At 42.6% G+C, this 25,078-nt stretch overlaps 2 protein-coding genes and 1 long non-coding RNA gene across 4 annotated transcripts in view; 1 reads left to right on the top strand and 2 right to left on the bottom strand.

Annotated features, from left to right (window-relative positions):
- LOC112255097 (centromere protein P) overlaps positions 1-25,078 on the top strand; it is a 158,696-nt gene that overhangs the window by 98,615 nt on the left and 35,003 nt on the right. The window lies entirely within an intron of this gene.
- On the bottom strand, positions 9,034-9,737 carry LOC121846819. Its single transcript, XR_006083821.1, has 2 exons — positions 9,427-9,737; positions 9,034-9,351 (listed from the first exon to the last, which is right to left on the bottom strand). It is a non-coding gene; the product is annotated as an uncharacterized LOC121846819 (long non-coding RNA).
- The window catches only part of ecm2 (extracellular matrix protein 2, female organ and adipocyte specific), a 41,644-nt gene continuing 26,776 nt past the window's right edge, over positions 10,211-25,078 (bottom strand). The window contains exons 6-11 of the mRNA XM_042324920.1: positions 24,388-24,523; positions 23,980-24,137; positions 18,304-18,443; positions 17,513-17,625; positions 17,201-17,414; positions 10,211-10,704 (exon numbers count right to left, since the gene is read on the bottom strand). Coding sequence (XP_042180854.1) covers positions 10,536-10,704; positions 17,201-17,414; positions 17,513-17,625; positions 18,304-18,443; positions 23,980-24,137; positions 24,388-24,523 — 930 coding nt within the window. The 3' untranslated portion in view covers positions 10,211-10,535. The remainder of the gene's footprint in view (positions 10,705-17,200; positions 17,415-17,512; positions 17,626-18,303; positions 18,444-23,979; positions 24,138-24,387; positions 24,524-25,078) is intronic.

The raw sequence follows: 25,078 nt of genomic DNA, 5'->3' as shown, positions 1-25,078 counted from the left end.
GAGCAAGTGTCTCTGTGACGCCCAGCATGACTTAGAGAAGCCAGCGTCATTGAGACGCCCAGCATGACTTAGAGAAGCAAGTGTCTCTGAGACGCCCAGAGTGACTTAGAGAAGCAAGTGTCTCTGAGACGCCCAGTGTGACTTAGAGAAGCAAGTGTCTCTGAGACGCCCAGTGTGACTTAGAGAAGCAAGTGTCTCTGAGACGCCCAGTGTGACTTTGAGAAGCAAGTGTCTCTGAGACGCTCAGCATGACTTAGAGAAGCAAGTGTCTGAAAACGACATTGGAGGTGGCTTATTGTAGAGAAATTAACATTGAATTATCTGGCAAAAGCTCTGGTGGACATTCCTGCAGTCAGCATGCCAATTAAACGCTCCCTCAAAACTTGGGACATCTGTGGCATTGTGTTGTGACAAAACTGCTAATTTTATAGTGGCCTTTTATTGTCCCCAGCACAAGGTACACCTGTGTAATAATCGTGCCGTTTAATCAGCTTCTTGATATGCCACACCTGTCAGGTGGATGGATTATCTTGGCAAAGGAGAACTGCTCACTAAAAAGGATGTAAACAAATGTGTGCACAACATTTGAGATAAGCTTTTTGTGCATATGGAACATTTCTGGGATCTTTTATTTCAGTTCAGGAAACATGGGACCAACACTTTCACATTTGGTATTTAGATTTTTGTTCAGTATAAATCCAAAATCGTTATTTTTCTTTTTATATCAATAAGTGGTCAAACTGAGCATCTAGCCAATTAGGCTACTATACAGTTGGTAGTGCCAATGGGGAAGTCTCTGTTTTGGTCACTGTGCTGTGTAGCTAAAATGACCCCACTGCTAAGCTAGTTAACGTGTAGCTACAATGACCCCACTGCTAAGATAGTTAACGTGTAGCTACAATGACCCCCTGCTAAGATAGTTAATGTGTCTGTACAATGACCCCACTGCTAAGTTAGTTAATGTGTCTTTACAATGACCCCTCTGCTAAGATAGTTAATGTGTCTTTACAATGACCCCTCTGCTAAGATAGTTAATGTGTCTTTACAATGACCCCACTGCCAAGCTAGTTAATGTGTCTTTACAATGACCCCACTGCCAAGCTAGTTAATGTGTCTTTACAATGACCCCTCTGCTAAGATAGTTAATGTGTCTTTACAATGACCCCACTGCCAAGCTAGTTAAGGTGTCTGCTACAATGACCCCACTGCTAAGATAGTTAATGTGTCTTTACAATGACCCCACTGCCAAGCTAGTTAATGTGTCTTTACAATGACCCCACTGCCAAGCTAGTTAACGTGTAGCTACAATGACCCCACTGCTAAGCTAGTTAACGTGTAGCTACAATGACCCCACTGCTAAGCTAGTTAACGTGTAGCTACAATGACCCCACTGCTAAGATAGTTAACGTGTAGCTACAGTGACCTCACTGCTAAGCTAGTTAATGTGTCTTTACAATGACCCCACTGCTAAGCTAGTTAACGTGTAGCTACAATGACCCTACTGCTAAGCTAGTTAACGTGTAGCTACAATGACCCCACTGCTAAGCTAGTTAACGTGTAGCTACAATGACCCCACCGCTAAGATAGTTATTGTGTCTCTCATTCACACTCTGTAGCAGCAGCTGGGATTGCATTCTCAATTCCCATTTCCACTTAGGTTCTGTTTTAGGAATGAACTTTGGGCCAACATAACCATTTGAACTAGGTTGGAATTACCAGAAATGTCTCAAACTCATACCCAACCAAAGCACAAAATAATGTTAAATGCATGTTGCCGTCAGTGCTAAGTATTACACAATTCTTTTTCCATAATCTTTCCATGTGGCGTTGATATCTGCTTGCCACAGCAGTAACTGCAGTCTGAAGACGTACTTATGGGGGGAAACACAGAGGGTCCAACTATGTTTAGGTTTGGCTGAGACACACAGCTACAGTATAATGGAAAGGCCCAGAAATGGGTGTTTTATTTATGTCTCAGTACACTATTATCTCTCTCCCATTGAGCCGGTGTGTAATATCAGTCAGATCTGGTTTTAATATTACTGTCTAGCCCGACAATAGACTCTAGTCTAGAGCCTGCTTTAAGCTCATCTTGCATTCGGCATGTTAAAGTGGTAATCCGCGATTGGTAATCGTTTAATTTTTGTTATTTTTTTAAAACTTAAAAAAAAAAAGAATGATATATTCTACCCTTTCGATTCTTAAATAAATGATAACCTATGGGCTAAGTTCAACTGTTATACCATAATATATCAGAACCCAAAATAGAAGCTTGTTTTACTTCATTGTTTGTAAGAAAACACTTTAGCCTCAAAACATGGTTAAAACTATATATTTTTTAAATATCATGGATGGCCAGTCCTTGCATCCATAGCTCTATCTAGGAATTTGCAGTCTGAAAGGGGTACTTATGGGGAACTCAGAAGGTCCAACTATGTCAGGGTTTGGCTGAAACTCCCAGCTATAATGGAGAGGATTCTTTATTCATGTTTCAGTACAGTATCATCTTTCTCCCATTTTGAGTTTGTGTAATATTTTCCTACTGAAGATCGGTCAGTTTACCGAGATCTGATACTAACATCAGTGTCTAGCCTACAATAGAGATGCCTCCAGTCATTTTTAGATATTGTCTAGGCCTACATACCGTACAGTGTCTTCTGAAAGTATTCACACCCTTGGACTTTTCCCACATTTTGTTGTGTTTACAAAGTGGGATTAAAATTGATTTAATTGTCCTTTTTTTTTTTTGTCAACGATCTACACCAAAAGCGCTGTCAAACTGTACTTTAAAAAAACAAGATTGTTAAAAAATCAAAAAAGATTAAAAATAAAACACATATCTTTATTACATATAATTCCAATCAAGGAATCAATACTGTCAGATGTAGTGATGTTAGAATCACCTTTGGCAGTGTTTACAGCTGTGAGTCTTCCTGGGTACGTCTCTGAGAGCTTTCCACACCTGGATAGTACAACATTTGCCCATTTATTATTTTCTAAGTTCTTCAAGCTCTGTCAAATCGGCTGTTGATCATAGCTAGACAACCATTTGCCATATATTTTCAAGCAGATTTAATTCAAAACTGTAACTCTGCCACTCAGGAACATTCACTGTCTTCTTGATAAGAAACTCCAGTGTAGATTTGGCCTTGTGTTGTAGGTTATTGTCCTGCTGTAAAGTAAATGAATCTCCCAGTGTCTGGTGAAAAGAGATTTTCCTCTAGGATTTTGCCTGTGCTTAGCTCCATCCAGTTAATTTTTTTATCCTGAAAAACTCCCCAGTCCTTAACGATTGCAAGTATACCCATAACATGATCCAACCCCACTATACTTGAAAATATGGAGAGTGGTACTCAGTAATAGGTTGTATTGGATGTACCCCAAACATAGCACTTTGTGTTCAGGGCAAAAAGTTAATTGCTTTGTCACTTTTTTTGCAGCATTACTTTAGTGCCTTGTTGCAAACAGGATGCACATTTTGGAATATTTTTATTCTGTACAGGCTTCCTCCTTTTCACTCTGTCAGTTAGGTTAGTATTGTGGACTAACTACAGTGTTGTTGATCCATCCTCAGTTTTCTTCCATCACAGCCATTAAACACTATAACTGTTTTAAAGTCACCATTGGCTTCATGGTGAAATCCCTGAGCAGTTTCCTTCCTCTCCGGCAACTGAGTTAGGAAGGACACCTGTATCTTTGTTGTGACTGGGTGTATTGTAACACCATCTAAAGTGTAATTAATAACAGCACCATGCTCAAAGAGATATTCTATTTGTGCTTTTTTTTTTTTTAACCAATAGGTGCCCTTTTTGAGGTATTGGAAAACCTCCCTGGTCTTTGTGGTTGAATCTGTGTTTGAAATTCACTGCTACACTGAGGGACCTTACAATTATCTGTGGGGTACAGAGATGAGGTATTCATTCAAAATCATGTTAATAACATCTTTTATTGCACACAGAGTGAGTCCATCCATGCAAATTGTTACTCCTGAACTTATTTTGGCTTGCTATAACAAAGGGGTTGACTCAAGACATTGCAGCTTTTCATTTGTAATTCATTTGTCAAAATAAAAAATGGTGTTTCACTTTGACATGATGGGGTGTGTGTGTGTGTGTGTGTGTGTGTGTGTGTGTGTGTGTATTGACCAACAATCTCAATGTACATGTTTTTTTAAATCAGGTTGTAACAAAATGTGGAAAAAGTCAAGGGGTGTGAATACTTTCTGAAGTATACAGTTGAAGTGATCCTATATCACTGATAGTAGGACTGGTAGAGGCTGAGTAGACTGGCAGTAGGACTGGTAGAGGCTGAGTAGACTGGTAATAGGACTAAGCAGACTGATAGTAGGACTGGTAGAGGCTGAGTAGACTGGCAGTAGGACTGGTAGAGGCTGAGTAGACTGGTAATAGGACTAAGCAGACTGATAGTAGGACTGGTAGAGGCTGAGTAGACTGGCAGTAGGACTGGTAGAGGCTGAGTAGACTGGTAATAGGACTAAGCAGACTGATAGTAGGACTGGTAGAGGCTGAGTAGACTGGACAGTAGGACTGGTAGAGGCTGAGTAGACTGGTAATAGGACTAAGCAGACTGATAGTAGGACTGGTAGAGACTGAGTAGACTGGTAATAGGACTAAGCAGACTGATAGTAGGACTGGTAGAGGCTGAGTAGACTGATAATAGGACTAAGCAGACTGATAGTAGGACTGGTAGAGGCTGAGTAGACTGATAGTAGGACTGGTAGAGGCTGAGTAGACTGATAATAGGACTAAGCACACTGATAGTAGGACTGGTAGAGGCTGAGTAGACTGATAGTAGGACTGGTAGAGGCTGAGTAGACTGATAATAGGACTAAGCAGACTGATAGTAGGACTGGTAGAGGCTGAGTAGACTGATAATAGGACTGGTAGAGGCTGAGTAGACTGATAGTAGGACTGGTAGAGGCTGAGTAGACTGATAGTAGGACTGGTAGAGGCTGAGTAGACTGATAGTAGGACCGGTAGAGGCTGAGTAGACTGATAATAGGACTAAGCAGACTGATAGTAGGACTGGTAGAGGCTGAGTAGACTGATAGTAGGACTGGTAGAGGCTGAGTAGACTGATAATAGGACTGGTAGAGGCTGAGTAGACTGATAGTAGGACCGGTAGAGGCTGAGTAGACTGATAATAGGACTAAGCAAACTGATAGTAGGACTGGTAGAGGCTGAGTAGACTGATAGTAGGACTGGTAGAGGCTGAGTAGACTGATAGTAGGACTGGTAGAGGCTGAGTAGACTGATAGTAGGACTAAGTAGACTGATAGTAGGACTGGTAGAGGCTGAGTAGACTGATAGTAGGACTGGTAGAGGCTGAGTAGACTGATAGTAGGACTGGTAGAGGCTGAGTAGAGTTGAAGTCGGAAGTTTACATACACCTTAGCCAAATATATTTAAACTCAGTTTTTCACAATTTCTGACATTTAATCCAAGTAAAAAGTCCCTGTTTTAGGTCAGTTAGGGATCACCACTTTATTTTAAGAATGTGAAATGTCAGAATAATAGTAGAGAGAATGATTTATTTCAGCTTTTCTTTCTTTCATCGCATTCCCAGTGGGTCAGAAGTTTACATAATCTATTAGTATTTGGTAGCATTGCCATGAAATTGTTTAACTTGGGTCAAACATTTCGGGTAGCCTTCCACAAGCTTCCCACAATAAGTTGGGTGAATTTTGTCCCATTCCTCCTGACAGAGCTGGTGTAACTGAGTCAGGGTTGTAAGGCCTCCTTGCTCACACATTTTCTATTGGATTGATGTCAGGGCTTTGTGATGGCCACTCCAATACCTTGACTTTGTTGTCCCTTTGCCACAACTTTGGAAGTATGCGTGAGATCATTGTCCATTTGGAAGACCCATTTGCGACCAAGCTTTAACTTCCTGACTGATGTTGCTTCAATATATCCACATAATTGTCCTCCCTCATGATGCCATCTATTCTGTGACGTGCACCAGTCCCTCCTGCAGCAAAGCACCCCCACAACATGATGCTGCCACCCCCGTGCTTCACGGTTGGGATGGTGTTCTTCGGCTTGCAAGCGTCCCCCTTTTCCTCTAAACATACCGATGGTCATTATGGCCAAACAGTTTTTTTTGTTTCATCAGACCAGAGGACATTTCTCCAAAAAGTACAATCTTTGTCCCCATGTGCAGTTGCAAACTGTAGTTTGGCTTTTTTATGGTGGTTTTGGAGCAGTGGCTTCTTCCTTGCTGAACGGCCTTTCAGGTTATGTCGATATAGGACTCAATTTACTGTGGATATAGATACTTTTGTACCTGTTTCCTTCAGCATCTTCACAAGGTCCTTTGCTGTTGTTCTGGGATTGATTTGCACTTTTCACACCGAAGTACGTTCATCTCTGGGAGACAGAACGCGTCTCCTTCCTGAGCGGTATGACGGCTGCGTGGTCCCATGGTGTTTATACTTGCGAACTATTGTTTGTACAGATGAACGTGGTACCTTCAGGTGTTTGGAAATTACTCCCAAGGATGAACCAGACATGTGGAGGTCTTGGCTGATTTCTTTAGATTTTCCCATGATGTCAAGCAAAGAGGCACTGAGTTTGAAGGTAGGCCTTGAAATACATCCACAGGTACACCTCCAATTGACTCAAATTATGTCAATTAGCCTATCAGAAGCTTCTAAAGCCATGACATTATTTTCTGGAATTTTCCAAGCTGTTTAAAGGCACAGTCAACTTAGTGTATGTAAACTTCTGACCCACTGGAATTGTGATACAGTGAATTATAAGTGAAATAATCTGTCTGTAAACAATTGTTGGGAAAATTATTTGTGTCATGCACAAAGTAGATGTCCTAACCGACTTGCCAAAACTATAGTTTTGTTAACAACAAATTTGTGGAGTGGTTGAAAAACGAGTTTTAATGACTCCAAGTGTATGTATGACTCCTAAGTGTATGCATGACTCCTAAGTGTATGCATGACTCCTAAGTGTATGTAAACTTCAGACTTCAACTGTATTTAACACCAGAAGTTCATATCTACTAGTTGTCTGTGTTCATGAGTATTTAGATAGCCAACTTATTCTCAACCAGTTCAGTTCATCAGGGGTCAACGTAGAAACCCTGTTCATCAAGGGTCAACGTAGAAACCCTGTTCATCAGGGGGTCAACGTAGAAACCCTGTTCATCAGGGGTCAACGTAGAAACCCTGTTCATCAGGGGGTCAACGTAGAAACCCTGTTCATCAGGGGGTCAACGTAGAAACCCTGTTCATCAGGGGGTCAACGTAGATACCCTGTTCATCAGGGGTCAACGTAGAAACCCTGTTCATCAGGGGTCAACGTAGAAACCCTGTTCATCAGGGGTCAACGTAGAAACCCTGTTCATCAGGGGGTCAACGTAGAAACCCTGTTCATCAGGGGGTCAACGTAGAAACCCTGTTCATCAGGGGGTCAACGTAGAAACCCTGTTCATCAGGGGGTCAACGTAGAAACCCTGTTCATCAGGGGGTCAACGTAGAAACCCTGTTCATCAGGGGGTCAACGTAGAAACCCTGTTCATCAGGGGGTCAATGTAGAAACCCTGTTCATCAGGGGTCAACATAGAAACCCTGTTCATCAGGGGTCAACGTAGAAACCCTCATGATGTCCAATTAGAGCCTGCTTCACGCTCTCCCATCCTGCGTGCTTGATTAATGAAACAATCCAAGACTTTTCAAGGAATCAATACTGTCAGATGTAGTGTTGTTTATGTGTTTCAACTTCAGAAGGACGTTATGTTGATTATTCTTCATGGTTCAGGTTTATTAGACTTTAGCCTAGAGACTTATTAACGCGTTAACACAGGTATTACTGTCATTCAGGACAGTAATGTCTGATTAGGTTACCACCAGACACAGACAGACAGTTGAGAGTTGTTTCCATGGATACCAACCACTGTGTGTTTTGACTGTGTTTTGTGTGTGTGTGTCATTGAAATGAGAGGAAAATATGACCGACTGAACTGAACCCAGCAGGTTACGGTAAACTTTAATTTATATACCTACTGTCTGCGTCATTAAAAAACAGAGATCATGTGACAGGAAGAGACGTGATCAGTGGCTTGCATCCCAAATGGCACCCCTAGTCCCTATATAGTGCACTAACGTTACCCTACCCGCAGGGTGAATTTCAGACGTAGTCAGTCACTGGTTCATGGCTGATTAGCTGCTATGCTAGTTTCTCTTCATTCAGAAAGCAGATGTTTAACAGTTTCTCAGTAACTTTCTCAGAAGAAGTAGACTTTCTGTCACAGTATTATAAACCCTTTTGAGCATTAGTTCAGCGTGACCTTAGCCTGGTCCCAGGTCTGTTTGTGCTGTCTTTGTCAATGACCATGGAAGTTGGCAAGACAACACAAACAGATCTGGGACCAGGCTAGGTAATGACCATGGAAGTTGGCAAGACAGCACAAACTGATCTGGGACCAGGCGAGTGTGACCCTGATATCCAATTTGTTAACTCTGTTATTCACCTGTATTTTTCCAGGTACTGGAAAGTGTTCCTGAGGTATTTAAAGAAAATGTGCTTATAGTTCAGCGGTTTTGTATTATGGTACTTGTTTTGAGAAATTCAACAGGTTCTCGAAGGACATTCTCACAGAGTAGCTATTCTTTCATTCTCAATGACCTCAACATGACCTGACATCATGTACGCTAGGTAACGCCTGCAGTGCTAATCTGAGAATTTGTTTGAATCCCAAGCGGCGCACTATTCCCTCCATAATAGCACTACTTTTGACCTTACCACTGTGGGCCCTGAGGTAAAGTAGTGCACTATGTAGGGGGATATGGTGCCGTTTGGGACGTACCCTTGTCATGGGGTCTGGTGAGCATCAGGTTGAGTCCTCTGGCTCCTCGGTTTGTAATGAATGGTTCATTGAAGCAGGAAAGTTATTTGAATCGTAACAAAGTAAAGCTTTTTTTGAGTCGTTCTGACATCGTGTGTTTGTACAGGTATGAACAAAAAAATGTACTTGCACTTTGTATGAACTTGTCGATAATGCAATTCTCAAATGTAGCTTTTTATAAATTCACAATCCCCACTTTTACATCTTAGCCAGCCATGTACACGTGGTGTTGCAGACAGATTTCAAACACTGAAACTATGGTAAGAGTTTCCATTTTACAGTATAGTTTCTTTATAGAATGACGCGTGAAATAAGTCAGTTGAGGGCAAAGCAATATCATATATAAAACATACTGATTATCATTATTATCCCAATATACATATCCCTACATACATCAGAGGTATATCTCCTTATTGTAGATCCTGACCCGCTGCTTGAATAGAAATAGAATCTATAGAATGGGCTTGGAACCTCTAACCCTGGCAATTTGACTGGTAAAGATGGTTCTATTTATATTTCTGTGAATCTATAGAATGGGCTTGGAACCTCTAACCCTGGCAATTTGACTGGTAAAGATGGTTCTATTTATATTTCTGTGCTTACTTGAGGACGCGTGTTGTTTAGTTGATCCATCTATATTCTCTCTGTCGGGAACGTCAAGCGAACGAAATCTGAAGCAATGTCTCAAACTGGGGACCAAAAAAATTTATCACAGAATAGGACTGAAAGGGCATAACTAGACATATTACATCCTCATCTGTACCCCTCGATCACTAGATCTACATTCCAAATGGCACCCTATTCCCTACTGGTCCTGGCCAAAAGTAGTGCACTATATATATATATATATATATATATATATATATATATATATATATATATATATATATATATATATATATATATATATATATATATATATATATATATATATGGGAATAGCTTGCAGTTTGGGATGCAGACCAGATCATGCTGAGGTTAACTCTGCTAGGAGGTCTTTTTCAAACACTTCAATCTTTTAAATTAAGGTTTTAGGAACAAGTCCAAGAAGCTGTGCCTCACTTCCCAAGAATGTTTCCATCCATGGGGTTGGAGAAGATGGAAAACCAGGAGTGGAAGGTGTATTTACCTCACAGTCTCTCTCTCTCTCTCTCTCTCTCTCTCTCTCTCTCTCTCTCTCTCTCTCTCTGTCTCTCTCTCTGTCTCTCTCTCTCTGTCTCTCTCTGTCTCTCTCTGTCTCTCTGTCTCTGTCTCTCTCTCTCTCTCTCTCTCTGTCTCTGTCTCTCTGTCTCTCTCTCTGTCTCTCTCTCTCTCTCTCTGTCTCTGTCTCTCTCTCTCTCTCTCTCTGTCTCTCTCTCATAGTTGTTGATATGAATTGTGTTGCATGACTCTAACAATGAGATACAGTTTGGAGTTTTGGTGATTTCACTGACATTTTCTTTGGTTTTGGATTTTTTACGAAAATAACAGCGTCTGAATTCCAGGCTCTGTTGATCTTAGAGGATAAGGATAATTGCTTCCTCTTGCCTTGTGATTGGCTGTGTGGAAATGTCGCCATATTGTTTCCACCTATCCCAGCCTTTCAGATCTACAGGGGTGCCTAGGAAGAAGGGGATCTGTTTTGGCAATTCTACCACACAGTTTTTCAAATCCTGTTACTTGGTCCACTGAGGTTTCAAGACGACGCTGGAGTAAGAGCGTACGCAGGAGAAGGCAATGGGAGAGATCTTTCTGGGGTCGATGAGGTTGTTTTCCAGACGCAGCATCACGATGTGGGAGTCCTCGTTGTTCTCAGGGTCACAGATGGCATCCTCAGCAAAGGTCCTGTAGGAGATAGAGAAACGATTGGTTTTATACGTCGTGAATCATACGTCATCCTATTCTGGATTGACATTTTCAACGCTGTATTTCGCTGTATGGTTTACATCTGCCATTAACACACACACTCACACACACACACACTAACACACACACACACACTCACACACACACACACACACACTAACACACACACACACACTCACACTCACACACACACACACTCACACACACTAACACACACACACACACACACACACACTCACACACACACACACTAACACACACTCACACACACACACACACACACACACACACACACACACACACACACACACACACACACACTCACACACACACACACTAACACACACTCACACAACACACACACACACACTAACACACACACACACACACTCACACACACACACACACTAACACACACACACACACACACACTCACTCACACTCACACACACACACTCACACACACACACACACACACACACACTAACACATTAACACACACTCACACACACTCAACACACACACTCACACACACACACACACACACACACACACACAACACACACACACTCACACACACACTAACACACTAACACACACTAACACACACTCACACACACACACTAACACACACACACTAACACACACACTCACACACACACACTAACACACACACACACACACACACACACACACACACACACACACACACACACACACACACACACACTAACACATTAACACACACTAACACACACTCACTAACACACACTCACACACACACACACACACACAACACTCACTAACACACACACACACACACACTAACACACACACACACACACACACACACACACTAACACACTAACACACACACACACACACACACACACACACACAACACACACTCACACACACACACACACACACACACACACACACACTCACTAACACACACACACACTAACACACACTCACTCACACACACACACACACACACACACACACACTCACTAACACACACTCACACATAGACACACTTTAACACTCATTCACACACTAACACATAGGCTGCTGCTACTCTGTTTATTGTCTATCCTGATTGCCTGGTTACTTTTACCCCTACCTACCTACATGTACATATTACCTCAATTCTGGTATCGCTGCACATTGACTCAGTACCGGTACTCCTTGTATATAGTATCATTATTACCTGGTACTTCCTGTATATAGTCTCATTACTACCTGGTACTCCTTGTATATAGTCTCATTACTACCTGGTACTCCTTGTATATAGTCTCATTACTACCTGGTACTTCCTGTATATAGCCTCATTACTACCTGGTACTTCCTGTATATAGTCTCATTACTACCTGGTACTCCTTGTATATAGTCTCATTACTACCTGGTACTCCTTGTATATAGTCTCATTACTACCTGGTACTTCCTGTATATAGCCTCATTACTACCTGGTACTTCCTGTTTATAGTCTCATTACTACCTGGTACTCCTTGTATATAGTCTCATTACTACCTGGTACTTCCTGTATATAGCCTCATTATTACCTGGTACTTCCTGTTTATAGTCTCATTAATACCTGGTACTTCCTGTTTATAGTCTCATTACTACCTGGTACTCCTTGTATATAGTCTCATTACTACCTGGTACTTCCTGTATATAGCCTCATTATTACCTGGTACTTCCTGTATATAGCCTCATTATTGTTATTTTATTGTGTTACTATTTCCCTTTTTATTAGCAAATATGTCTTGCCGTTAACCTCTGCATTGTTAGGAAAGGGCTCGTCAGTAAACATTTCACTGTAAGGTCTACTACACCTGTTGTATTCAGCATTTCACTGTGAGGTCTACTACACCTGTTGTATTCAGCATTTCACTGTAAGGTCTACTACACCTGTTGTATTCAGCATTTCACTGTAAGGTCTACTACACCTGTTGTATTCAGCATTTCACTGTAAGGTCTACTACACCTGTTGTATTCAGCATTTCACTGTAAGGTCTACTACACCTGTTGTATTCAGCATTTCACTGTAAGGTCTACTACACCTGTTGTATTCAGCATTTCACTGTGAGGTCTACTACACCTGTTGTATTCAGCATTTCACTGTAAGGTCTACTACACCTGTTGTATTCAGCATTTCACTGTAAGGTCTACTACACCTGTTGTATTCAGCATTTCACTGTGAGGTCTACTACACCTGTTGTATTCAGCATTTCACTGTAAGGTCTACTACACCTGTTGTATTCAGCATTTCACTGTAAGGTCTACTACACCTGTTGTATTCAGCATTTCACTGTAAGGTCTACTACACCTGTTGTATTCAGCATTTCACTGTGAGGTCTACTACACCTGTTGTATTCAGCATTTCACTGTAAGGTCTACTACACCTGTTGTATTCAGCATTTCACTGTAAGGTCTACTACACCTGTTGTATTCAGCATTTCACTGTGAGGTCTACTACACCTGTTGTATTCAGCATTTCACTGTAAGGTCTACTACACCTGTTGTATTCAGCATTTCACTGTAAGGTCTACTACACCTGTTGTATTCAGCATTTCACTGTAAGGTCTACTACACCTGTTGTATTCAGCATTTCACTGTGAGGTCTACTACACCTGTTGTATTCAGCATTTCACTGTAAGGTCTACTACACCTGTTGTATTCAGCATTTCACTGTAAGGTCTACTACACCTGTTGTATTCAGCATTTCACTGTGAGGTCTACTACACCTGTTGTATTCAGCATTTCACTGTGAGGTCTACTACACCTGTTGTATTCAGCATTTCACTGTGAGGTCTACTACACCTGTTGTATTCAGCATTTCACTGTGAGGTCTACTACACCTGTTGTATTCAGCATTTCACTGTGAGGTCTACTACACCTGTTGTATTCAGCATTTCACTGTGAGGTCTACTACACCTGTTGTATTCAGCATTTCACTGTGAGGTCTACTACACCTGTTGTATTCGGAGCATGCGACAAAAAACGTGTTGATTTGAAGTGATTACGTACACAGTCTATACTCTGGTCTGCCAAGCAGTCAACACTCTTGAACTGAAAAAGCTTGTCATGTGTTTTTTTGTCTTTTCAAAGCGTGGTTGAGTATGGTCATAAATAACAAACAACAGCAGTGACTAGTTAGCCTAATGGGGCAGCGGTTACAAATGACCCCTACATCCCTGGTCTATAGTAGTGTACGACGTAGGGAATAGGGCCCTGGTCTAAAGTAGTGCACTATATAGGGAATTGGGCCCTGGTCTAAAGTAGTGCACTATGTAGGGAATAGGGCCCTGGTCTAAAGAAGTGCACTATATAGGCAATAGGGCCCTGGTCTATAGTAGTGTACTATGTAGGGAATAGGGCCCTGGTCTAAAGTAGTCTACGTAGGCAATAGGGCCCTGGTCTATAGTAGTGTCTATGTAGGGAATAGGGCCCTGGTCTAAAGTAGTGTACTATGTAGGGAATAGGGCCCTGGTCTAAAGTAGTGCACTATATAGGGAATAGGGCCCTGGTCTAAAGTATTTACTATGTAGGGAATAGGGCCCTGGTCTATAGTAGTGTACTATATAGGGAATAGGGCTCTGGTCTAAAGTAGTTCACTGTAGGGAATAGGGCCCTGGTCTATAGTAGTGTACTACGTAGGGAATAGGGCCCTGGTCTAAATTAGTGCACTACGTAGGGTATAGGGCCCTGGTCTAAAGTAGTGCACTACGTAGGGAATAGGGCCCTGGTCTAAAGTAATGCACTATATAGGGATAGGGCCCTGGTCTAAAGTAGTGCACTACATAGGGAATAGGGTCCTGGTCTATAGTAGTGCTCTATATAGGGAATAGGGCCCTGGTCTAAAGTAGTGCACTACGTAGGGAATAGGGCCCTGGTCTAAAGAAGTGCACTATATAGGCAATAGGGCCCTGGTCTATAGTAGTGTACTATGTAGGGAATAGGGCCCTGGTCTAAAGTAGTGCACTACGTAGGCAATAGGGCCCTGGTCTATAGTAGTGTACTATGTAGGGAATAGGGCCCTGGTCTAAAGTAGTGTACTATGTAGGGAATAGGGCCCTGGTCTATAGTAGTGTACTATATAGGGAATAGGGCTCTGGTCTAAAGTAGTGCACTACGTAGGGAATAGGGCCCTGGTCTATAGTAGTGTACTACGTAGGGAATAGGGCCCTGGTCTAAATTTGCACTACGTAGGGTATAGGGCCCTGGTCTAAAATAGTGCACTACGTAGGGAATAGGGCCCTGGTCTAAAGTAATGCACTATATAGGGATAGGGCCCTGGTCTAAAGTAGTGCACTACATAGGGAATAGGGTCCTGGTCTATAGTAGTGCTCTATATAGGGAATAGGGCCCTGGTCTAAAGTAGTGCACTACGTAGGGAATAGGGACCTGGTCTAAAGAAGTGCACTATATAGGCAATAGGGCCCTGGTCTATAGTAGTGTACTATGTAGGGAATAGGGCCCTGGTCTAAAGTAGTGTACTATGTAGGGAATAGGGCCCTGGTCTATAGTAGTGTACTATATAGGGAATAGGGCTCTGGTCTAAAGTAGTGCACTACGTAGGGAATAGGGCCCTGGTCTATAGTAGTGTACTACGTAGGGAATAGGGCCCTGGTCTAAATTAGTGCACTACGTAGGGTATAGGGCCCTGGTCTAAAGTAGTGCACTACGTAGGGAATAGGGCCCTGGTCTAAAGTAATGCACTATATAGGGATAGGGCCCTGGTCTAAAGTAGTGCACTACATAGGGAATAGGGTCCTGGTCTATAGTAGTGCTCTATATAGGGAATAGGGCCCTGGTCTAAAGTAGTGCACTACGTAGGGAATAGGGCCCTGGTCTAAAGTAGTGCACTATATAGGGAATAGGGCCCTGGTCTAAAGTAGTGCACTACATAGGGAATAGGGTCCTGGTCTATAGTAGGTCACTACGTAGGGAATAGGGCCCTGGTCTAAAGTAGTGCACTACGTAGGGAATAGGGCCCTGGTCTAAAGTAGTGCACTATATAGGGGATAGGGTCCTGGTCTAAAGTAGTGCACTACATAGGGAATAGGGTCCTGGTCTATAGTAGTGCTCTATATAGGGAATAGGGCCCTGGTCTAAAGTAGTGCACTACGTAGGGAATAGGGCCCTGGTCTAAAGTAGTGCACTATATAGGGAATAGGGCCCTGGTCTAAAGTAGTGCACTACATAGGGAATAGGGTCCTGGTCTATAGTAGGTCACTACGTAGGGAATAGGGCCCTGGTCTAAAGTAGTGCACTACGTAGGGAATAGGGCCCTGGTCAAAAGTAGTGCACTATATAGGGGAATAGGGCCCTGGTCTAAAGTAGTGCACTATATAGGGAATAGGGCCCTGGTCTAAAGTAGTGCACTATGTAGGCAATAGGGCCCTGGTCTATAGTAGTGTACTATGTAGGGAATAGGGCCCTGGTCTAAAGTAGTGCACTACGTAGGCAATAGGGCCCTGGTCTATAGTAGTGTACTATGTAGGGAATAGGGCCCTGGTCTAAAGTAGTGCACTACGTAGGCAATAGGGCCCTGGTCTAAAGTAGTGCACTATATAGGGAATAGGGCCCTGGTCTAAAGTAGTGCACTACGTAGGCAATAGGGTCCTGGTCTATAGTAGTGTACTATGTAGAGAATAGGGCCCTGGTCTATAGTAGTGTACTATATAGGGAATAGGGCTCTGGTCTAAAGTAGTGCACTACGTAGGGAATAGGGCCCTGGTCTATAGTGGTGTACTACGTAGGGAATAGGGCGCTGGTCTAAATTAGTGCACTACGTAGGGTATAGGGCCCTGGTCTAAAGTAGTGCACTACGTAGGGAATAGGGCCCTGGTCTAAAGTAGTGCACTATATAGGGAATAGGGTCCTGGTCTATAGTAGGTCACTACGTATGGAATAGGGCCCTGGTCTAAAGTAGTGCACTATATAGGGAATAGGGCCCTGGTCTAAAGTAATGCACTATATAGGGAATATGGCCCTGGTCTAAAGTAGTGCACTACATAGGGAATAGGGCCCTGGTCTAAAGTAGTGCACTACATAGGGAATAGGGTCCTGGTCTAGAGTAGGTCACTACGTAGGGAATAGGGCCCTGGTCTAAAGTAGTGCACTATATAGGGAATAGGGTCCTGGTCTAAAGTAGTGCACTACGTAGGGAATAGGGCCCTGGTCTATAGTAGTGCTCTATATAGGGAATAGGGCCCTGGTCTAAAGTAGTGCACTATATAGGGAATAGGGCTCTGGTCTAAAGTAGTGCACTACGTAGGGAATAGGGCCCTGGCTAAAGGAGTGCACTACATAGGGAATAGGGCTCTGGTCTAAAGTAGTGCACTATATAGGGAATAGGGCTCTGGTCTAAAGTCGTGTACTATATAGGGAATAGGGTGCCATTCTAAAGTAGTGCACTATATAGGGAATAGGGTGCCATTTGGGACACAGAGTGCGTCTACAGTACCTGATTCTGTTGTTATTGAGGTGGAGGAAGTGCAGAGTGCTCATCTGGTTGATACCAGGGGGAACCGTTATCAGCTGGTTGTGGTCTAAACACAGCTCTGTCATAGAGGTGTGAGCACCGAAGAAGGACTGTGGCTCCACTCCGTCCCCATCCAGCTTGTTGTGGGACAGGTACAGGTACTCTATCCCCGGCTCCATGTGGGCGAACACAAACCCTGTATTAAAACATATAGCAAGATGTACGTTTGTATTCCCAGAAGATAAGTACTTAAAAGAATGAAAACTTTCCAAAGCGATCCTGGATGGTACATACCTGGTATCCTCTCAATCTGGTTCCCTACCAAGACCAGGTGGACCAGAGCTCTGGGCAGGTAGGATGGGACCAGGTACAGACGGTTGTAGGACAGGTCTATGGACTCCAGGTTCCTGATGGGAGAGAGAGTGGAAAAGTATAAGTAAACAAGAGGAAGGGGAGGGGGAAGTGAGAAATGAGTTTTATATCGAGAAAATACAGCTACACAGGAATGTGAAATAAACTGAGTGGACAAAACATTAAGTACACCTGCTCTTTCCATGACAGACTGGCCAGGTGAATCCAGGTGAAGGCTGTGATCCCTTATTAATGTCACTTGTTAAATCCACTTCAATCAGTGTAGATGAAGGGGAGGAAACGGGTTAAAAAAGGAGTTTTAAGCCTTGAGACAACTGAGACATAGATTGTGTATGTGTGTCATTCCGAAGGTGAACGGACAAGACAAAAGATTGAAGTGCCTTTGAACGGGGTATGGTTGTAGATGCCAGGGGCAACGGTTTGTGTCAAGAACTGCAACGCTGCTGGGTTTTTTCACACTCGAAACAGTTTCTCGTGTGTGTCAAGAATGTTCTACCGCCCAAAGCACATCCAGCCAACTGTGGGAAGCATTGGAGTCCACATGGGCCAGCATCCCTGTGGAATGCTTTCGACACCTTGTAGAGTCCATGTCCTGAAGAATTGATGTTGTTCTGAGGGCAAGGGGGGGTGGCAACTCAGATATAACTTTACTATAGTTTCTTTGTAATATATGCATTGAAAAGAAGACTTGTGAAATCCTCTAGTTTTCTTACTTGTGGTTGATCCATGCTAGAGGTGCTATCCTGGACTCCTCCAGTCTGTTGTGTCTCAGTGAGATCACGTTCAGGTTAGTGGATTGGTTGAAGACGCAGTCGGATATCTCTTCTATCAGGTTGTTCTCAAGATAAACCTCCTGCAAACAGAACGATAAAATGAAGAGTATTTATACACAATGGAGATGCACTGTTTGCCGGAGAGGCCCTTTGCTCCTCTAATAGACAACAATACAAATGTAGCTCACTGTAATTGGACGTATGTAATGACAGGCTGTACAGGATGTTATGTGATGACAGGCTGTACAGGATGTTATGTAATGACAGGATGTTATGTGATGACAGGATGTTATGTGATGACAGGATGTTATGTAATGACAGGCTGTACAGGATGTTATGTGATGACAGGATGTTATGTAATGACAGGATGTTATGTGATGACAGGCTGTACAGGATGTTATGTAATGACAGGCTGTACAGGATGTTATGTGATGACAGGATGTTATGTGATGACAGGCTGTACAGGATGTTATGTGATGACAGGATGTTATGTGATGACAGGATGTTATGTAATGACAGGATGTACAGGATGTTATGTGATGACAGGATGTTATGTGATGACAGGATGTTATGTGATGACAGGATGTTATGTGATGACAGGCTGTACAGGATGTTATGTAATGACAGGCTGTACAGGATTTAATGACAGGCTGTACAGGATGTTATGTGATGACAGGCTGTACAGGATGTTATGTGATGACAGGCTGTACAGGATGTTATGTGATGACAGGCTGTACAGGATGTTATGTGATGACAGGCTGTAGAGGATGTTATGTGATGACAGGATGTTATGTGATGACAGGATGTTATGTGATGACAGGATGTTATGTGATGACAGGATGTTATGTGATGACAGGCTGTACAGGATGTTATGTGATGACAGGCTGTACAGGATGTTATGTAATGACAGGATTTAATGACAGGCTGTACAGGATGTTATGTGATGACAGGCTGTACAGGATGTTATGTGATGACAGGCTGTTACAGACAGGATGTTATGTGATGACAGGATGTTATGTGATGACAGGATGTTATGTAATGACAGGCTGTACAGGATGTTATGTGATGACAGGATGTTATGTAATGACAGGATGTTATGTGATGACAGGCTGTACAGGATGTTATGTAATGACAGGCTGTACAGGATGTTATGTGAATGACAGGATGTTATGTGATGACAGGCTGTACAGGATGTTATGTGATGACAGGATGTTATGTGATGACAGGATGTTATGTAATGACAGGATGTACAGGATGTTATGTGATGACAGGATGTTATGTGATGACAGGATGTTATGTGATGACAGGATGTACAGGATGTTATGTAATGACAGGATGTTATGTGATGACAGGCTGTACAGGATGTTATGTGATGACAGGCTGTACAGGATGTTATGTGATGACAGGCTGTACAGGATGTTATGTGATGACAGGCTGTACAGGATGTTATGTGATGACAGGATGTTATGTGATGACAGGATGTTATGTGATGACAGGCTGTACAGGATGTTATGTGATGACAGGATGTTATGTGATGACAGGCAGTACAGGATGTTATGTGATGACAGGCTGTACAGGATGTTATGTAATGACAGGATTTAATGACAGGCTGTACAGGATGTTATGTGATGACAGGCTGTACAGGATGTTATGTAATGACAGGATGTTAAATGACAGGCTGTTATGTGATGACAGGATGTTATGTGATGACAGGCTGTACAGGATGTTATGTGATGACAGGCTGTACAGGATGTTATGTAATGACAGGATGTTAATGACAGGCTGACAGGATGTTATGTGATGACAGGCTGTACAGGATGTTATGTAATGACAGGATGTTATGTGATGACAGGCTGTACAGGATGTTATGTGATGACAGGATGTTATGGATGTTAGGATGTTAGGTGATGACAGGATGTTATGTAATGACAGGCTGTACAGGATGTTATGTGATGACAGGCTGTACAGGATGTTATGTGATGACAGGCTGTACAGGATGTTATGTGATGACAGGCTTTAATGATGTTATGCTGTGACAGGATGTTATGTGATGACAGGATGTACAGGATGTTATGTGATGACAGGATGTACAGGATGTTATGTGACAGGCTGACAGGATGTTATGTGATGACAGGCTGTACAGGATGTTATGTGATGACAGGATGTTATGTGATGACAGGATGTTATGTAATGACAGGATGTTATGTAATGACAGGCTGTACAGGATGTTATGTGATGACAGGCTGTACAGGATGTTATGTAATGACAGGATGTAATGATGTTATGCTGTGACAGGATGTTATGTGATGACAGGATGTACAGGATGTTATGTGATGACAGGCTGTACAGGATGTTATGTAATGACAGGCTGTACAGGATGTTATGTGATGACAGGATGTTATGGATGACAGGATGTTATGTGATGACAGGATGTACAGGATGTTATGTAATGACAGGATGTTATGTGATGACAGGCTGTACAGGATGTTATGTGATGACAGGCTGTACAGGATGTTATGTGATGACAGGATGTTATGTGATGACAGGCTGTTATGATGTTATGTAATGACAGGATGTTATGTGATGACAGGCTGTACAGGATGTTATGTGATGACAGGCTGTACAGGATGTTATGTAATGACAGGATTTAATGACAGGCTGTACAGGATGTTATGTGATGACAGGATGTTATGTAATGACAGGCTGTACAGGATGTTATGTGATGACAGGCTGTACAGGATGTTATGTGATGACAGGATGTTATGTGATGACAGGATGTACAGGATGTTATGTGATGACAGGCTGTACAGGATGTTATGTGATGACAGGATGTTATGTGATGACAGGATGTACAGGATGTTATGTGATGACAGGATGTTATGTGATGACAGGCTGTACAGGATGTTATGTGATGACAGGCTGTACAGGATGTTATGTGATGACAGGATGTTATGTGATGACAGGATGTTATGTAATGACAGGATGTTATGTGATGACAGGATGTTATGTGATGACAGGATGTACAGGATGTTATGTGATGACAGGATGTACAGGATGTTATGTGATGACAGGATGTTATGTGATGACAGGCTGTACAGGATGTTATGTAATGACAGACTGTACAGGATGTTATGTGATGACAGGCTGTACAGGATGTTATGTGATGACAGGATGTACTGGCAGTTTTGTGAAGCAGAGCTGAGTGTTGAGGTTAGCCGTGTTTGAGCCACTCCTTCCTGACATGGCACCTTGTCTTTAACCAAAGCGTGAGAGTGAGTCGTGGATAAGGCTTATCAAGAAAAGGGCTGTAGTTGCTTCACTGTGTTTCATTGAAATGTACAGATGTGTATTGTCCACTTATCAGCGAAAATGTGTTTATGACACATGTATTCTTATTAAGATTAATAAATGCATTTCTATGGCTTATACAATATTTCACATATATATATATATATATAAACTCAAAAAAAGGAATGCCCTCTCACTGTCAACTGCATTTATTTTCAGCAAACTTAACATGTGTAAATATTTGTATGAACATAAGATTCAACAACTGAGACATAAACTGAACAAGTTCCACAGACATGTGACCAACAGAAATGGAATAATGTGTCCCTGAACAAAGGGGGAGTCAAAATCAAAAGTAACAGTCAGTATCTGGTGTGGCCACCAGCTGCATTAAGTACTGCAGTGCATCTCCTACTCATGGATTGCACCAGATTTGCCAGTTCTTGCTGTGAGATGTTATCCCACTATTCCACCAAGGCACCTGCAAGTTCCCAGACATTTCTGGGGGGAATGGCCCTAGCCCTCACCCTCCGATCCAACAGGTCCCAGATGTGCTCAATGGGATTGAGATCCGGGCTCTTCGCTGGCCATGGCAGAACACTGACATTCCTGTCTTGCAGGAAATCCCGCACAGAACGAGCAGTATGGCTGGTGGCATTGTCTTGCTGGAGGGTCATGTCAGGATGCAGGAAGGAAGGGTACCACATGAGGGAGGAGGATGTCTTCCCTGTAAAGCACAGTGTTGAGATTGCCTGCAATGATAAGCTCAGTCCGATGATGCTGTGTCACACCGCCCCAGACCATGACGGACCCTCCACCTCCAAATCGATCCCGCTCCAGAGTACAGGCCTCGGTGTAATGCTCATTCCTATGACGATAAATGCGAATCAGACCATCACCCCTGGTGAGACAAAACGTCGACTCATCAGTGAAGAGCACCTTTTGCCAGTCCTGTCTGGTCCAGCGACGGTGGGTTTGAGCCCATAGGTGACGTTGTTGCCAGTGATGTCTGGTGAGGACCTGCCTTACAACAGGCCTACAAGCCCTCAGTCCAGCCTCTCTCAGCCTATTGCGGACAGTCTGAGCACTGATGGAGGGATTGTGCGTTCCTGGTGTAACTCGGGCAGTTGTTGTTCCCATCCTGTACCTGACCCACAGGTGTGATGTTCGGATGTACCGATTCTGTGCAGGTGTTGTTACACGTGGTCTGCCACTGCGAGGAAGATCAGCTGTCCGTCCTGTCTCCCTGTAGCGCTGTCTTAGGAGTCTCACAGTACTGACATTGCAATTTATTGCCCTGGCCACTTCTGCAGTCCTCATGCCTCCTTGCAACATGTCTAAGGCACGTTCACGCAGATGAGCAGGGACCCTGGGCATCTTTCTTTTGGTGTTTTTCAGAATCAGTAGAAAGGTCTCTTTAGTGTCCTAAGTTTTCATAACTGTGACCTTAATTGCCTACAGTCTGATGTCATGCAATAAAATACAAATTAATTACTTAAAAATCATACAATGTGATTTACTGGATTTTTGTTTTAGATTCCGTCTCTCACAGTTGAAGTGTACCTATGATAACAATTACAGACCTCTACATGCTTTGTAAGTAGGAAAACCCGCAAAATCGGCAGTGTATCAAATACTTGTTCTCCCCACTGTATATAGATACACATTTTCCTTAAAGGTATAATGTTTTGTTATTTTCCCCACTACAACAAACAGATCCTTAAATACACGTCATTTTGTCCTTGAAACATTTTATTGAAATACTATAGAATTCCATTCATTCCTATGGAGGACTGGGGAGGGCCAATATGGCCGACAGGTGGCTTCAAAGCCTCTCCATGGTGTCACGCCCTGGTCTTAGTATTTTGTGTTTATAATTTTATTTGGTCAGGCCAGGGTGTGACATGGGTTTATTTTGTGTTGTGTTTTTGTAGTGGGGTTTTAGTAGGTATTGGGATTGTGGCTGAGTAGGGTTGTCTAGGAAAGTCTATGGCTGCCTGAGGCGGTTCTCAATCAGAGTCAGGTGATTCTCGTTGTCTCTGATTGGGAACCATATTTAGGTAGCCCGGGTTTCACCGTGTGTTTGTGGGTGATTGTTCCTGTCTCTGTGTTAGTTGTCACAAGAGAGGCTGTATAGGTTTTCGCGTTATCGTTTGTTGTTTTCTATTTGTTCGTTTGTTCCTCTTTATTAAAGAACATGAGTAACCACTACGCTGCATTTTGGTCCGCTCCTCCTTCGACGGAAGAAAGCCGTTACACATGGCCAATACATAGCCTCAGTAATCCAGGGTTTATATACATCTTTAGATAAAAACTGATACATCTCACCAGTAGAGATGGAGGCAGGCCCTGGGGGACGGTCCTGAAGTGGTTTCTGCCCAGACGTAGGTAAGAGAGCTGAGAGAGGGGACTGAAAGCTTGATGATCCACGGTCCCTTCGTTCAGGACATTTCCCTCCAACTCCAAGATCAACAGGCTACTCAGACCTTTCAGAAATTACACAGCAGTGAAAACATTTTCCTATAAAAGTCTCCCTGTGCTGGTTATGGTTTCAGCCACTTCCACTAACAAATATTAACGTTTGTGCAGTTTAAACATTTTTTGTTGTTGATTGAAGCATTGCAGTTTTACAAATATTATTGCCTGAAATACCCCCCCCACCCAAAAAAAAAAAGTACTTTGAAAATGTTTGTCCAGTAACTAGTAACATGTAGATTTGTTGTTTTGTTTGGTTACCCTGGAAGCTGTTCTCCTCAATGCCTTTGAGGTGGTTCTCATTGATCTTGAGTTCCTGTAGTGTTGATGGGAGATCTGTTGGAACCGTCTCGAGGAGGTTGTTGTCCAGGAACAGACGGCTCAGGAACTTCAGGCCCTGACCAACGATCATTAACAACATTAAACAACGTGCGCCTCTGGGGAATTTAAACAACTCTAACCAATGGAAAATAAAGTACTTTATATATTTAGATAGATGTTCTATCGTTGCCATGTTATAGTGATGGAAAATAATCTGTCATTCTGTGGAAGGGGAAACAGATAAAGAAAGGTAAATATTGTACATTGGAATGTCACAGTATCACACCTGGTTTGGAATACTTATTGGGACTATTCTATTGGTTCCATTAAAGAAGGCAAGCTAAATCAAGCGTACCTAAAGTATTGGAAAAGAAAAACGATCGATGTTATCACAATATTTTTGTTCACGAAATCAAGGGTTCTTTTTACGAAATCAAGGGTTCTTTTTACGAAATCAAAGGTTCTTTTTACGAAATCAAGGGTTCTTTTTACGAAATCAAGGGTTCTTTTTACGAAATCAAGGGTTCTTTTTACGAAATCAAGGGTTCTTTTTACGAAATCAAGGGTTCTTTTTACGAAATCAAGGGTTCTTTTTACGAAATCAAAGGTTCTTGCTGTAGAAATGTCCTGA

Source organism: Oncorhynchus tshawytscha, linkage group LG07, assembly GCF_018296145.1.
Source record: "Oncorhynchus tshawytscha isolate Ot180627B linkage group LG07, Otsh_v2.0, whole genome shotgun sequence".
In the NCBI taxonomy this organism is placed as follows: Eukaryota; Metazoa; Chordata; class Actinopteri; order Salmoniformes; family Salmonidae; genus Oncorhynchus; species Oncorhynchus tshawytscha.
This window is presented reverse-complemented; position numbering and strand designations above follow the sequence as displayed.